At 33.4% G+C, this 16,881-nt stretch overlaps 2 protein-coding genes across 2 annotated transcripts; both read right to left on the minus strand.

The window, feature by feature from the left end:
• Nucleotides 1–1,614: 1,614 nt before the first annotated feature.
• On the minus strand, nt 1,615–4,933 carry LOC114191050 (kinesin-like protein). The gene is made up of 6 exons (XM_028080204.2): nt 3,430–4,933; nt 3,266–3,314; nt 3,082–3,133; nt 2,587–2,753; nt 2,334–2,447; nt 1,615–1,929 (listed from the first exon to the last, which is right to left on the minus strand). The coding sequence occupies exons 1-6, from the start codon at nt 3,783–3,785 to the stop codon at nt 1,771–1,773; spliced, it is 897 nt and encodes a 298-aa protein (XP_027936005.2). The 5' UTR covers nt 3,786–4,933; the 3' UTR covers nt 1,615–1,770.
• Nucleotides 4,934–7,946: 3,013 nt separating this feature from the next.
• Nucleotides 7,947–13,832, minus strand: LOC146884909 (uncharacterized). The gene is made up of 8 exons (XM_085676071.1): nt 13,101–13,832; nt 12,826–13,009; nt 10,157–12,756; nt 9,970–10,032; nt 9,350–9,427; nt 9,139–9,248; nt 8,945–9,023; nt 7,947–8,165 (listed from the first exon to the last, which is right to left on the minus strand). The coding sequence occupies exons 1-8, from the start codon at nt 13,830–13,832 to the stop codon at nt 7,947–7,949; spliced, it is 4,065 nt and encodes a 1,354-aa protein (XP_085532197.1).
• Nucleotides 13,833–16,881: the final 3,049 nt, after the last annotated feature.

Consider the following 16,881-nt stretch of genomic DNA (forward strand, 5'->3'; position numbering starts at 1 on the left):
ATCATATATAAAGTCCATTCATATATATGTTTCATCAATTAAATCTATGATTAAAAAAATTGTTTTAACCTCCCTATGATGGATTTTTAAATTAAAAACACAAGTGCAATTAAAACTCAAACAGCAGCAACTTTTGAAGTGAATATGTATCAATGAACAATCAATAATAACAAGTCTTATCTTAAAATTATCTTTAGATTCATAGTTAATTTTTCCTTAAAAACCATTTACATTTAATACTTCTACAAACAAGAGGAAGATAAGTTAAAATCCAAGTTTTATTTGCTTTAAGAGAGTTAATCTCATTATTATTAGCTTCTTCTAAAAGAAGAGTATCAATTGATTTCATTGTTTTACCATAAGATCATCTCAAGTCAAAATGAATAAAATATAGGACCAAAATCTTTAGACTTTCTTCTTCTTTTGCTCTTTATAAATTCATTTTGAACACTCTATTAACATTATGATTAGGAGGTAAAACAGAAAGGAGGAACTTCACAAATAATACTATACTAAAAGACAAATTTGAGCAAATATGTATTAGAGTAGAGATACACAAAAAAATTTAGTCAGTCATGCATATATAATAACAAGTAAAAACACAGTCAACTATAAAACTAAAAATAAGAAAATAAAATAAAATAGAAAATTACAAAAATATAAAATGTAACTATAAAATTATGAAATACAAAATTACAAAATTATAAAAATATATATAATTTCATAATTACAAAATTATAAAATATAAAATTATAAAATTATATGATTATAAAACTATAAAATTATGAAATTATGAAATTAAAAATTTTATAATTTTGAACTATTTATAATTTTGATTTTTTGTAATTTCATAATTTTATAATTATATATTTAATAATTTAATAATTTATATTTTTTATTTTAAAATCTATAATTTTAATTAAGTTTAAAAATGATTTTCGTTGAATTTAATAAATATTTAGAAAGAATTTTCTCATCACAGTCTCTTTTAATAAAATAGTATCCGACAGCATATAAGGAGAGTGATAAGCTAAGATGATGGTCCCATTACAAACTTAACCAAAACATTTAACTTTACAGATTCAATTAAATTTTGTAAAAATATCAAAAATTCAATGAAGCGCAAAAAACTATTATAGAATCAAATAAAAATTTTCAAATTTATAAGATCCTCAAAATATAATTAAATCTTTATTTTATTAACCTTTTACACAATATTGTATCTTATAGTTATTATTTTTTTTTGTAGTTGTTATATTTGTTGGCTTAGATATGATGGAGAACTTTGGAGATTTTATATAAAAGGACAACTGTAAAACTTAAGGACTTATATTCTTTTACTTAAATTAGATTTTGTTATTTGGTCTGGAACTCGAAAGCCATAACAAAGATTATTTAACAAACTTCTCCACGATTATTCTCATAAAAGCGTGAAATCTAACTATGTAAAATTATTGTTCTTTTCTTTTGGAGAAGTTGTTATATTAGAAATAAAACTATTTTTTTTTGTTAATTTTCGAATAGTTAATACAAATATTTTCTAATGCTTAATGACTCCCCGAATTCCAAAATCTTTGAGCCGTAAAAACTTCAGTTGGACAATAAAAGTAATAATTTACGGAAAAGAGTTCAAAATATTAAGTGCTAGTCAGCTTAAAAAAAGAATATAAGATTTTCCACAGCATGTAATCACACCAACGCAATGTAATTCTTGGTAAATTCTTAAAGCTAAGACATGGCAACTTCAAATAACACTGATTAATTGACGTATTAGTATTCATAAGGGATTCTCTTTGTAAGGCCACGAAGGAAACGAGTAAGAGCCTTCTTAGCACCAACTGTTGCTGTTTCTATTTTTTTCTCCTCTTCTTCATTTTCAGCCTTCATTTCTTGAGTAATGTGCACTCTTCGCACAAGCTTTCGCAACTCCTGTTTAACATATTATACTTATAGCCAATAAATATCACAGCAGAAAGATTGTTTTTGGAAGGGGTCTCTATGACAATTTTTGTACATAATATATAATATAATTTGGACTCACTGTTATTTTTTGTGTTGTTCTTCTAATGTGTTTTCAAAATACCTTAATAGTCACTGATTTTGAAAATGTAAAATATATTAAAAAATATTTAAAGTAACAACATATTGTATTTTTAGGATAATAGCAAAAGACAACACCAAAAACTCAGTAGAGAATTTGGATTCATTTGAAATAAGCTCTAGAAAATAATTCCCATATCATGTTAAGATAATGTATGAGTCACAATTGATCAGAATTTGAAAGCACAACAAGTACACAGATTTACACTTTTCGATTTAGCAAAGAGTCTTACCTGACGATCAAATTCAACTCCTTGGACTGAATAAATTTCATTGGTGATTTCAATGTCCTTACTGATCAGACCATCAAACCACCTTGTCACCTGTTCATCGTGCCAATTGGATTCCTGAAAAAATGCTCCAAGAATAAGAATACACCTCAAGGAAATAATAATTATTACATCATAAGTAAATACAACACACAGATTTAGCAAACAACACGCTAATGTGAGAGAGTGAGTTCAAGTATGAATGTTGAATGCATACCTCCTGGTTCTCCTCTGATTCCGATTCAACCAAGCCATCTTCATCATCATCTTCTGGGTCATCAGACCCTAAGCCAGTTAAAGCTTGCAACTCTTTGTAATCTGAATCTCTTGTCGCTTTAACTAATCGATCCATTAACTCAGGATCCACATCCCGTAGCAATTTCCCTGAGACAATTTATGTATGAAGAACATGAATCTGCACTGCAGGATATACATAATGTCAAATCAACTTACCACATATATATCAATTAGCAACAGTAATCTAATCTACCCCAATTGGCGGCAAATGGTACGTTAACAAAGTAACCAACATGAAAAAATCGATTCATACTGATGCAAAACAAAATGGAAAGGGCAGAAACAACACATATGTTATCCAAAAAAAATATATGATATGATGCTCAATCATGGTTTTAATGTTTGTTATCATCATCGTAAATGCATAATGCATTGAACCAAATAGAATTGAAATGCTCTGGAAGCAATTAATTACCAATATAATTGAACTGCCTCCGCCTTCCTTCACGGACATCAGGTCCCAGTCTCTGTGGCAAAACAACAAACACCTTCTCTTCAACAATAGACTAATCTACAATAACTATTATACGACCTGTCAAGTAAATACATAAGATATTCCCATTGTCATGAATATGGTACAAAAGAAAAGAAAAAGGCACCTTAACGAGCATAACAGCTTCGAACACAACTTGGTCCAAGGAAGCGACCCTGCAACAACCCAACATAAAGCACACGGTTTTTCAGCAAAGGTGGGAACTTTGCGAAGCGGGCATTGAGGAAAAGGAAGAGGGAATAATGGAAAATGAAAAAAGTGACCGAAAACCTAAGGATGCGTTTGATTTGTGGAGCGGAGAAGGAAGCTAAGTCCATCCCCCACTTGACAGCGCGCTTGGCTTCTCGCTTCAGCTCGTTCCGGCTCTTCTTGGCCTCGAGATCCGCGTCAGAGGTGGTTGGTAGTGGAGAGTTGAGTGTTCGAAGTTTAGGACGAGACGAAGCGAGCGTGGCAAAGGAGAAGCGGTGAGAGATTGGCGGTGTTTTAGATGTGGTGGTGTGAGGTAGTGGAGGAGAAAGAAGGTGGTGGTGGTGGTGGTGATGGAGGAGGAGGGGAAGGGTGACACAAGTGCGGTGGTGGTGGAGCCATGGCCACTGTCTTAGGGGCCTTACCACTTGGTGGGTCATGTGTCTTGTGAAAATGGTAACACTTGATGAAGCTGTGCTTCAATGGAAGTGGTTTTTCAGGCCTATGAATGTGTTGGAACAGAGAAGCACCACCAAAAGAAAATGTCTAAGAAGATTTTTAATTAGACAGAGTGAAAATGTCTAATCCCGATGGTGAGCAATGTACAATTGAACGTAAATAATGACTTATATACAAGTTAGTACCGACCAAACTAAAACAGATATTTTAATCACAAATTAACACCCTTTTCTGATTAAAAAATTTTTACAAATGGAAATCAAGAACATTCAGGGATGTTCTCATCTCATTGAACCTCTCGTACTTCAAAGCTTTAGTCATGACATCATCTAATTGAAGTTCAGTTCTGCAATGCTTCAATTTGATGCTTTCCCTGTTAACTTGATCTCGCAAAAAATGGTATTTAATGTCGATATGCTTGCTTCTTCCGTGAGACACTGGGTTTTTGGCTAGATCAATAGCTGATTTGCTATCCACCAGTAATTCTACAGTGTCATCATTAAACATCTTCAATTCTTTGAGTAAAGTCGTGAGCCATAGTGCCTGGCAAGCTGCAGAACATGCAGCAATGTATTCTGCTTCACAAGTGGAGAGGGCGACCACCGTTTGCTTCTTTGAACTCCAAGATATTGGAGATCCGGACAGCAGGAAAACTTGTCCTGAGGTGCTTTTTCTGTCAGTTGCATCACCACTCCAGTCAGAGTCTGAATAAGCTAGCAGTTGTAGGTGATCACCTTCTTTGCTTTGATGAAGAAAAATAAGACCATATCCTAGGGTGCCTTTAAGATATCTCAGAATGCGTTTAGCTGCAACCAGGTATGATTGTTTAGGGTTGCTTAGAAATCTACTTACAATTCCAACGTTGTAGGTGATCTCGGGTCTGCTATGGCATATGTATCGTAGGCTTCCAATCATCTGCCTATATAGAGTTTCATCCACCGAGACTTTAGTTTCATCTTGTATAAGTTTCAAGCTAAGCTCCGCAGGTGTTGCTGCTGGATTACAATCTATCATGTTGAACTTCTTTAACACTTACAAGATATACTTTCTCTGATGCATGATAATTCCTCTCCTATCATAAGCAAACTCCAGTCCTAGAAAATATGATAAGGCACCCAAATCAGTCATTTCAAATTCTCTTTTCAGATCTTCTTTCAATTGATCTATGCATAATGAACTACTTCCAATAACTAATAGATCATCCACATACAAACAGATTAGCACTGTCTCTGTAACATTTAAAGACTTGACATACACTCCATACTTCGTGGTGCACTTCAGGAAACCAACTCTATGAAGGAAATTGTCAATCCTTTTGTTCCACGCTCTCGGTGCCTGTCTTAGGCCATACAAAGCCTTTCTTAATCTTAACACCTTATGTTCATTGCCCTTACTCACAGATCCAGGAGGTTGAGTAATGAACACTTCTTCATCGTTCCATTTAGGAAAGCGAACTTGACATCCAACTGCCACAGACTCCAATTCTTCCAACTAGTTAGAGCCACAATCATTCGAATGGTCTCCAGTCTGGCTACTGGAGCAAACACTTCTGAAAAATCAATTCCCTTTCTTTGCATAAAGCCCTTTGCCACTAATCTTGCTTTGTACTTTGCAACTGATCCATCTGGCTTGAGTTTAGTTTTGAACACCCACTTTACCTCAATGGGTACCTTGTCTCTTGGCAGATTTACCATCTCCCAGGTCTGATTTTTTTTCAATGCTCTTTATTTCATCCTCCATGGCAATTCTCCACACTTCACTTGATATAGCTTCATCAAGACTTACTGGTTCAGAATTGGCCATTAGTGCCAGGTGTTGGACCAGATTGCCATCGTTAGTAATCGAATTGTCAGGATACATCTGATAATCTTGAAGGCTTGAGGGAAACTTCTTTGTCTTGTTGGACTGTCACTTGATTTTCCTTCTATGCACTGGGTGTTAGTCTTAGTAGGACTATCTTTTTCCCAGTTAAATTCCACTTCTGCAGACGTCGTGGAAACCACTTCATACCAAGATCTGGACTCTTCAAAATGAACATCTCGGCTAAAACATACTTTTCTTTCTTTGGGATTGTACAACTTATAAGAACCAATAGAATTATATCCTACGAATATCTTTGGTTCTCCTTTATCATTTAGTTTTCTTCTCCTCTAAACTGGTCTGTGTTTGTAACACAATGAGCCAAAGACCTTTAGATTTTTGACAGATGGTTTGACACCAGTCCAAGCCTCTTCTGGAACCATTGAATTAAGCCTTTTGGTGGGGCAGCGATTCAACATGTACGCTGCAGTCATGGCAGCCTCTCCCCAAAAGATGTGTGGTAAATTCTTCTGCTTAATCATGCTTCTTACCATGTTTAGAATAGTGCGGTTCCTTCTTTCTGCCACTCCATTATGTTGTGGGGTGTATGGGGCCACTACTTCATGTATAATTCCCTGTTCTTTACAGAAGCTTTCCATTTCACCTGAAACAAACTCCCCACCACCATCAGTCCGTAACACCTTCACAACCTTACCAGACTGCTTCTCAACTAACACGTTAAATTCTTTAAAGATTTTATACACCTTACTCTTAGCTTTCAACAGGTATATCCACATTTTTCTGCTGAAGTCATCAACCAATAGCAGAAAATACTTATTTCCTCCCAATGAGGGGACTTCAAATGGTCCACATACATCACTATACACAACCTGTAGTATTTCACTGCTTCTTGATGTAGTGAAATTACTAAATGAGGTTCTGGACTGCTTACTAATCCAAAAATTTTCACAAACCTTTACAGGAGTCTTGATCAATGGAAGACCACTCACCAATTTTTCAAAACGCATTCGACTTAAGTCTCTGAAATTTAAATGCCCCATTCTTAGGTGCCACAACCAGAATTCATCAGTATATACCGCAGCGGAAAAGCATTGGGTATCAAGGTTGTTCAGGCTAACCTTAAATGTTCTGTTCCTGGCTAATGGCACTTTAATCACAGTCTTCTTTGCTGCGTCACAAACCTCAAGAAGATTGTCAACTGTTCTCACAGAATATCCTTTCTCTAACAATTGACCCATGCTGATCAAATTGCTTTTCATCCCAGGCACGTATAAGACATCATAAATGATGGCTTGTTTACCATCTTGCTTCGTCACAACTACATTTCCTGCACCTTCGGCTTGTATGACCCTGTTGTTTGCAAACCTCACAATACTTTTCTTCCTTTCATCAAGATCGACTAGCCACTCACGATGGCCAGTCATGTGATTCGAACAACCCGAATCAATATACCAGATTTCATCACTCGACCTCTCTGGTTGGGTGACCATCATCAAGATCACAGGTTCTTCTGATGCCTCACTACTCTCCTCCTTCGCCATATGCGCTTGATAGTCTGTCTTTGACTGATTATCCTCATAATCGGAATTGTTCGGTGCTGCTTTACATTCCGTTGAAAAGTGACCAATTCAATTACAATCGAAACACTTTATTCTCTTTCTATCGGTCTTTCTCTTTCCTCCTCGCCAACCATTGGAACTTTGCTGCCTGTTATTAGAATGATCATCGCTACCTTTTTCTTGATCTTGATTCTGACCACATCTTCCATATCCACCTCTGGAGTTTCTCCCGCGACCTCGACCTCGGAAACCATCTCTAGAATTGTTTCCGGTTTTCTTTGATGTTTGAGCCAACAAAACTTGATTGTCATTGGGCTTCTCTGACTCTCTCTCCAATAATCTTTGTTCATGTGCCTCTAAGTAGCGTTGAAGTTCTTCGACTTTCATCTCTTCAATTTTCTTTGTCTCTTCAATCGTGACCACAATGTGATCGAATCTTGGATTGAGAGTCCTCAAGATTTTCTCAACAATAGACCGATCCTTCATTTTCTTTCTGCAACCCTTCATTGCATTCGTACGAGTGATAACCCGATTAAAGTACTCTGCTATTTTCTCGTTGCTCTCCATTTGCATCAATTCGTATTGACGACGCAAAGTTTGTAACCTAACCTTCTTCAATTTCTCGGCCCCTTCATATCATTGCTCCAAAATCTCCCAAGCTTCTTTTGAAGTTGCAGCCCCTACAATCTTCTCGAAGTGTGGTTCATCAACACACTGATGAATCAAGACGGTTGCTCTACAATCTTTCTTCTTGTTTTCTTTTTAGGCAACCTTCTGTTCATTTGTTGGAGATTTACTTAGGGCTGGAAATCCATCTTCGACTATCTCTGCCACATCTTGAGATCCAAAAATGGCCTTCATTTGCACGCACCATCTGCTCCAGTTCTTTCCATCAAGAACAGGGAGATTTATTGAAAACGCACTAGGTCCCATCCTCGAACCTTTGCTCTGGATACCAGTTGTTGGAACAGAGAGGCACCACTAAAAGAAAGTTGCTCTGAGAAGATTTTTATTTAGACAAAGTGAAAATGTCTAATCACACTAATGGTGAGCAATGTACAACTGAATGTAAAGAATGACCTACTAGCGAAAACACAGGCGCTGTCGCGCATGTGTGTTCGCTTTTTTTACGTATTTATACGTATAATATTAAGAATAATCGATTACAATTTATGATGGGTATAAGTAGATTGGTTGAAAAAGAAAACAGTAAATTACTAATTCATAAAATTATATATCAACTAATATTTAATACATTTGATCAAGATTTGGAGTTAATGAGTTATATGTGATGGAGTCAATGGTAGGTGTTTATAAATATACAAACTATTTTAGTAGGTGTTTATAAATATACATTCATTAAAAGAATGAAATATATATTTCATACATACATGATGCAGAAAAAAATAGTAAATGAAAGTATCATATATCGACATCCTTAAACATTTCTTTAATTGGGAGGCCAAATAAAGATTGATGTCTAGGATGTGTTTCAGCTTCCCTGCATTGTAAAAAAAGTAAATATTATTGCTAATATATATGCAAATAACAGAAATATTATGTAGCAATTGAATTATGTATAGATAATAAAAAAAACTTTATTTACCTTTGGAGCAGTCTTCTTAATTCTTTGTAGAAGACATGGTCCATAAGTTGTTGAGTTTTAAAGAACTAAAAAATATCATTGAATAATGTTATTTACTTATGAGTCATTAAATGTATATGTAATGGTATACAAATATTGAAGAAATAGTAATAACCTCATTGATGCATATATTTTGATAAACACAAAGATTGTTGTTGTAGCGAGTATGGATTGGTAATGATTTTTGTTGTTTCCTGGTAATGGAAAGAAGTTAAATAAAAAAGAATAAAGATTTTTTGTGGTATTATAGAAGAATAATGGAAGAAAGTATAATGGAAGAAAGTAAATAATTTTAAATGTGCATAATACCTGCATGTCTTTTGAGAAAGTAATTCTCGTTTGATTAGATTTGAAAGTTGTGTTTTATCAGTTATCACAGTGGATCCCCAACCAACAGAATAAATTTTCAAATGATGAATCTACAATTGAAGAACAATATATGTAAACACGATGCACAATAGAGTTGTATTGATATATGTAAACATGACATATTATAATTGAAATGAATTAATTTGATTACCTTGTTGTCTATTGGCTTAACCAATGAAAGTGAATATTCATCCTTCCAAGTGTTCCATTGGTTCATAAATTTTGCATTCTACAAAGAAAATGTCAACTATTGCAAGATTGGGAACTAAACTTTTAAAACTACACTTATCGCATATCACCTCTTGTGGTATAAATGTGTGGAAATGACTTACATGTAATTCTTCATTGAGGTGTAAGTTGTCCTTAGTTATTATCGTACCTGCCAGGTATAAAATAAATATGATGAATTTTATTTTCGTAGTTGTAAATATAAGTATAATTGGGTAGAATATGAAAATATAGTCATTTTAATGACATAAATGAAGTAAAAAACGAACAATACCTAGTTTTGAGATAACAAAATTTCCTTATAAACAACATTCTTGGTAAAAATGCCTTCTTGTCCTTCAAGGTGTCCTTCTTTAATAAGGATTTTTGTGGAAGTTTGAGAAACACCTCTTGATAAAGCAACATATAATTGACCATGGCTAAAAACATGTCGTGGAAGGTAAATTCCAACGGTAGGTATAGTTTGTCCTTGTGATTTATTTATGGTAATTGCAAAACTCAATCTCACAGGGAATTGTTTCCTAATAAGCACAAAAGGAAGACCTGCACTCTCTGTTGTTTTATGTTTAATTCTTGGTAAGAAAGCTCTTTTTCCTGCATGGTGACCTGTCAATATTTCAACATCCAGCATGTTCATATAGAACCCACGACATAATAATCTTGTCCCATTACATAACCCAGATTTAGGGTCTATGTTTCGCAACAACATTAACGGTGATCCTTTTTTAACCTTTAAGTTATGTGGTGGCAAACCTCCTGGACAAATAGTGTGTAAGTACTCATGTTGGTATAAATGATATGTGTCTCCTTCAACCTCATCAAATGACAACAAATTACGATCTTCTCCTGGAAATAGATCGATCATTATGTCATTAAGTTTTTCTACATCTTCATTTTTTGGAGTTAGTATGGCTCGTTCAGCCATATAAGATGCATCCCATGTATGAAATTGTAACTGAGGAAAAGTTTGGTGTATGAGGTGTTGTATTGAGGTTTCTCCTTCCCATGATATTGCTAGTTGTTGGGGTATTTTAACCATGTCATCAACTTGTGTTGGTTCAATACCATCTCCAATGCGCATGAGATATTCAGCAAAATTGTGATCTTGTAATGATCTCATGTTTTGTTGTAAATGTAATATCTTTGTGTTACTCCATAAATGAGAGTTAATAATACAGGCAGAAATCATTTGTGCTTTTGTACCTTTTTGAACAACTGGCAGTACCTGACGAAAATCACCTCCTAATATGATCACTTTCCCCCCAAATGGAGCATCAGAATCTAGAATGTCCTTTAATGTTCGATCTAGTGCCTCCAAAACATATTTGTTAATCATGGGTGCTTCATCCCAAATAATTGCCTTTGCTATTTTTATTAGTTTTGCAAGATCTGATTGTTTACTTATAGAACAAAACGAACCGGCCTCGACATTGATAGGTATTTTAAATCGAGAATGTGCAGTTCTACCACCCGGTAATAATGTTGCTGCTATACCAGAGGAGGCTGTAGCTAAAATAATTTGACCGTTGCTCCTACAATGTGCAATTAAAGTACGATAAAGAAATGTTTTACCGGTTCCGCCTGGTCCATCCACAAAAAAGACTTGACTTTGATTACGGTTGATTACATCTAAAATGGTATTGAAGGCAATGAGTTGGTCATGATTCAATCTGTGTACATTGTCAACATCTTCAGTAGGTATCTGTATTGATAATTCTTCTTGTATAATTCTTGGTACTGAAGTAGTTGCCAATGCATCATAAGATAAAGGTGGCAAATCAAAATCCTTGATTGTTTTACCATGCTGAATTAAAAGGTCATTTAAATCCCTCAATAACATAGGAATCAAGTTCTCATTGACAGAAGTGTTGGTTGAAGTATAATCTTCTAGCATATAGGTGTGGAAGTGATTCCAAAGGCTTCTAACATCAGTTGGTTCACAAAAAAGTAATATGGTCACAAATAGTCTTCGTAAAGCATATGGCATTTGTAAAGTTGATGCTTCAACTAAGCATTCATGAATACTATTGTCACTTTCTAAAAAGCCCCATTTCTCAGCCGCCTTTTTGAATGTGTGACAATATGTTTCATTTGGTGATAATAGATATTCCCAACTGGTTGGTCCTCTTATGTGAGAAAGCAAAACCCGCAAGAAGAACTTTTCTCCTTCAGAAGGAGATACAGTATACATTCGGCCGATAACTTTCTTGTTTGACCTTCTTGGATACCATTCCTTATGTCTATTATTCCAACAATAATGCTCTGGAATTTCCCGATACAAAAATGTTCTAGATTGGGGATCTCTTTGATTGAGTGCAAAAAATTGTGTGAGCATGGTTTTGGAGTTGTTATCATCATTCAACACGTCATTGATGTTTTGGTGCTTATAAAATCGCACTTGTTGTCGATTTGGTAAATGAATTTGCAATCTTTCAACAGCTGGATTCATTCGATAGATTGTAAATCTGAAGATTTTCCATAAAGCCTCGGGAGCACAAATCCATCTAGCATCGAGATATTGCTGGACTTCATCTATAATTGGTCCTCTATGAATCTCCATTGCTACTCGATCCGGTCCTTTGTAAACATACTTATACAAATATTTAATACTTTTGATGCTGCTGCAGACCTCAACATTTATATGACAGTCGTATTTTAAGAGTAACCAAGGATTATAAGGAACCACCCATCTATTGTCAACAGTCACATTTCTATTTATGGAAATTGGTTCATCAAAACGTCTTCTATATTGTGGATATGAATCATTACCTTGTCGTGTTTCTTCCAAGAAATCCTTGGGAAATCTCTTTTGGCATTGATTGCGCTTCATACATGGTGATCTAGGATTGAGAGTTCCGCAAGGACCATGTATCATGTGTTTCAACACAGCTTCATGCAATTGTGGTTCTTCTGCCTTATTTGGTATTTCTGCCCTCACAATGCTATCATAATCTTGTGGATCACGTAACTTATCATTATTATCTAAGATCAATAGCATATGTACATGCGGCAACCCACGTTTTTGAAATTCAGTAACATACATATAACTATTAACTTTTCCGAGGACTCCTTTATTAACAACATCTTCCTTCAATTGCTCAAATTTTGCTCGAAAGATTCTTGTGAGCAAGTCAGGGCGATCTTGTGGAGTTTGTTGATTTTGTAGTTCAGAAGAAATTTCACTCCAAGATGGATTGCATGTCATTGTAAGAAAAATATCAGGTTTTCCATTGTGAGCAACAATTGCCATACCATCTTGATATCGTTGTGTCAAGTCTCGACGACTACCAATAAATGACGATGGTAATATTGTCCTCTTTCCAACAGTATCTTCAAAGAAATGAAAGAGTGAATGATAATATAATTAGATGTAATAAATGTTGTTTTAAATATATTTACCTGCGTGAGTTTGTCCTTCATGCAAAGCATCCTGCAAACCTTGGTACACTTCAGCACGAATGTTGTTTTGATGATTACGAATCCATCGTAACCTTCCGGTCTCAATCTTAACGTAGTTATCTACAACATATTGTTGTAAAAGTCGTCCCGCTTGTAATATTACAGACTGATCATTTGGACGAATCTACATTAAATAATCACGTGTTTCTAAAATATGTTAGCCTTCTTAATATTACATAATTTAATGAAACTGGGATAATTATGATAGAAGTTACCTGAAGCATGAAACTATAATATTCTCGGCAAGAGATACTTTGGCCATTATGATTTTTTGTGTTGGTGTCCCAGCCATATGTTCCAAATGGAAATAATAAAGGATATTGTAAAGGATCATAATATCCTACGGTTTCTTGTATGTTTATTAAATTTCCATCATGACCTACAACTTTAATATCTCGGCCACGTGCCATTGATTCTGTGTCTGCAGTAACAATAATAGCTGCTACTTGAGATGCAGTTGGAAGATTATACTGTGGTTGATTCGCAGGACGCTCTTTAATGAGTAAAGAACATATCTGAATATTTGGTTCTTGAGCAAGTTGTCGAAATACATGCACAAAAGGATTGCACCGGTGTAATATTTGTTGCAATTTATGAACAATAGTTTGATGAAGTTGAGGGTTTTCCAACATCCTATTTTGTAATTCATGTTCAGTGTCATAAATGTACAACTGCAAAAACCGGGGTCTGGACCCATCATTTGGATAAAATCCTCCTATCCTATGATAGATTGCACCTTGAGCACGAAAACTATATATACCACAACCATTTGCTACTATAGTTTCATCCATATGAACACCAAGAGAAGTGAATGAGAAGACATGATTGTAACTTCTTATATGTTGTCTAAAATGTCTACTTTCAGATGTTTGATCTGAAAATATTTGAAGAAGCTCATGTGGAGGAGGAACACGTGGAAGTAAGACTTTCCCACCAGAGCAACACATATCGCGCGATTCATGATAAAATAATCGTGCATGACAATGTGGACATGTAGTTGGTGTAGACAATTGAAATTTGAGCATCGGAACCGTATTTAAAAAATTTCTAGCACTATTATGTGTTCGGGGGAATCCATGTAGCATATCTACATTATTGTGATAAATTGGAGGAATAGTAAATAATGTAGTATTATAAATTCCAAAAGTATGAAAAGTGCATTCTTAAAGCACAACATGTATTAATTATGGTAGGAAAAAGATACAAATAAGGTTCAATGGTACCAAAATTAGTATTAACTATTGATGGAAATAATTTACTAACCATGTTGAAGGGCATTGACGTGTGTATTACTTTGTCCTGCTTCATTATGATTACATCCTTCCAATCTTTGTGTAGGAAAACCATAACCTGTGTGGTATTAAATCAATGAAAAAAAGTGCATAATAAAAAACCAATATCACTGTAATAAATAAAGAGAAAATTAAAAACCATGATAGTTGGTAATAAAGTATAATCATATCTTGATACATAGAGAAAAAAAAGGAAGTAATTGCAAAAATTAACGATACTTAAAGGTGTTTTATTTTTCAACATCGTAATAAATTATATCAAAATCATAATTACAAATCCTATAATAGTAAATAAATAGAATGAAAATATTTTTTCAAATGGTATGTAAACAACATAAATTAACTATTGATGAATAAAGTTGACTAACCATGTTCAGTGCCAGTAATGTGTGTATTACTTGGCCCTGCTTCATTATCATTACGACCTGGAAACCTGTCAGTAATGTGCGTATTACTTGGTCCTGCTTCATTATCATTACGTCTTGGAAACCTGTCAGTAATGTGCGTATTACTTGGTCCTGCTTCACTATGATTACGTCCTGGAAACCTTTGTGGGGCAAAACCATAACCTAATATTTAAAAAATAAGATAAATTGTATTTGAAGCAAATATATACTTTACAGGAAAGAACTAAAAAGAATGTAAGCATATTCGGAAGGATTTTCTCGGCTAATGACATACAGTAGTGATGAGGTGAGTTTAAACCTAAACAAAGAAGTTGTATTATACTTTTTTGTATAGGGTTAGATATAATTTTACATTTAAGCGTAAGTAAATGTAATTATCTATGAAGTATTTTTAAGATTGTTAGAATACATTATTGTTTATATATGTTTTTTACTGTTGTACATAATACAAATATAGTGTACTAACCACAATCTATGTTACTGACAGGTGAAGTACTTGACAATGCTTCATATACATTATATTCTTCAAACCTTTGCGGTGCATGAGGAGAACCTGTTATGTGAAAGCATGAAGCATAATAAATATAAATATGTAAATATTTCATAAAATGGTAAGTAAATAACATGGATTAAATATTGATGAATAAAATTGACTGACCATGTAGGGTTTCAGTAATATGTGTATTACTTGGTTCTTCGTCATTATCATTACGTCCTGCAAACCTTTGTGGGACCAAACCATAACCTAATATTTAGAAGCTAAGTTAAATTTTATTTAAATCGAATATATAGTTTACATACAATAGTGATGAGGAAAAATGTGATGTTACCTGCATTAGTTACGGACCGAGCCATTTGTCGAATAGATGTCATTCTCAATCGGGGAGCTCTGTTTGGCATTTGGACAATGTTGGTTGTGTTTTCAGGATTATTTTTCCTTCTTTTAGACTGTTCAATAAGTCTTTGTTGGGGGGTCATTCTACGTCTTCTATTTGCAGCATTTATTCTCCATCTTTGTCTTTGTTGTTCTGATGTTGATTTGTTAGAAGGAATATTTTCCATTTAGGTATGTTGTCTATTTAAACAAAAAATAATAAATAATAAATCCAAAATTAATATAAATTTAAAAATGTATTACTTGGAAGAAAGTAATGAATGAAAAGAAGGACAATGAAAGTAGTGCATAATATGTACAACAAATAAAACTAAAAGAAGATAATGATATAGGAAGAAATACCTAAATGTGTGAGTAGAAAGACTACAAAATTTGATTTGATGTAACAATGAAGAGCAGCAATGCAAATGATGACAGGCTAGTTAGCAAGTTACTGAAGAAAAAAAAAATTCATAATTAAAAAAAGTAATTTGTCAGTTTTAAAATAACACAGAATGTAAAAAAGTTGCTAATTTCTAAAAAAAATTGCTTAGTATTAGTATATTTTATGTTTTGTTTGGACATAAGGCTAGGGACATAGAGATTTGTACAATAATAAGAAGAAAATTACATCTTAAATTTCATATTAATACATGATTATACTGTTATAATTTATTACTTTAACACTAATCTTATTATAATATTTATTTTATATATTTATTATATTATAATATAACTCACTTATTTATAATAATATAATAAAAAATATTTATTTTATAAAATATTATTGTAAAAATAATTGTTAAAAATTAAACCGTTAGTTTATATATATGGACCAACAGATAAATTAAATATTTAAATAAATATTATTAATATCATAATAATTCTTAAATATTAAATTATCAATTAATATAATTACAAACGGCAAATAATTATAATAAAAATATTAAAAAAATCATTATTAATGGATTATACTTTTAACTGGATTTGGTCACATCTAAATTATAAATGAATCAGGTTAAATCTAAATTTCATCTTCTTTTTTTTTTTTTATGAATCAAATTCAGATAAGTCGAATCAGTCCAATGGTTGAAAAAACTCTACTGTTACTTATAGTAGCATCTTCTTGATAGAGTAAATAGTTTGTTGGATATGGTTTAAATATACATAAAGGTGAGAATTTTAACCGAAGGAACAAATATTTAATAATGGAAAATCCACAATAAAGAACCACGAACATCGATTTGCATCTCATCATAACTATTTAAATTCACATGCCTAAACATTATTATGCATTGAATAGATTTAAAGATTTTGCAATTGTTATAAAATGTAGGCTGAATTAAAATGTAGGCTGAACTAATGGATATAAAATGTAGGCTGAATTAAAAAGTTTATAAAATATGTTTTAATTAGAACATTA

The sequence above is a fragment of the Vigna unguiculata genome, chromosome 7, assembly GCF_037176805.1.
Source record: "Vigna unguiculata cultivar grain cowpea cultivar isolate G323 ecotype 2 chromosome 7, ASM3717680v1, whole genome shotgun sequence".
NCBI classification, from domain to species: domain Eukaryota; kingdom Viridiplantae; phylum Streptophyta; class Magnoliopsida; order Fabales; family Fabaceae; genus Vigna; species Vigna unguiculata.

Excerpts from the sequence above, each read along its gene's own strand:
- LOC146884909 (XM_085676071.1), bottom strand. The coding sequence starts at position 13,832 with ATGTGTTGCTCTGGTGGGAAAGTCTTACTTCCACGTGTTCCTCCTCCA. Across the intron at positions 10,033-10,156 it reads TGCCACCACATAACTTAAAG|GTCACCATGCAGGAAAAAGA; the intron begins GTTAAAAAAGGA and ends AAATATTGACAG. Across the intron at positions 9,024-9,138 it reads CTTTCTCAAAAGACATGCAG|GAAACAACAAAAATCATTAC; the intron begins GTATTATGCACA and ends TTCCATTACCAG.
- LOC114191050 (XM_028080204.2), bottom strand. The coding sequence starts at position 3,785 with ATGACCCACCAAGTGGTAAGGCCCCTAAGACAGTGGCCATGGCTCCAC. Across the intron at positions 2,754-3,081 it reads GAGGCAGTTCAATTATATTG|GGAAATTGCTACGGGATGTG; the intron begins GTAATTAATTGC and ends AAATTGTCTCAG. Across the intron at positions 2,448-2,586 it reads AATCAGAGGAGAACCAGGAG|GAATCCAATTGGCACGATGA; the intron begins GTATGCATTCAA and ends GCATTTTTTCAG.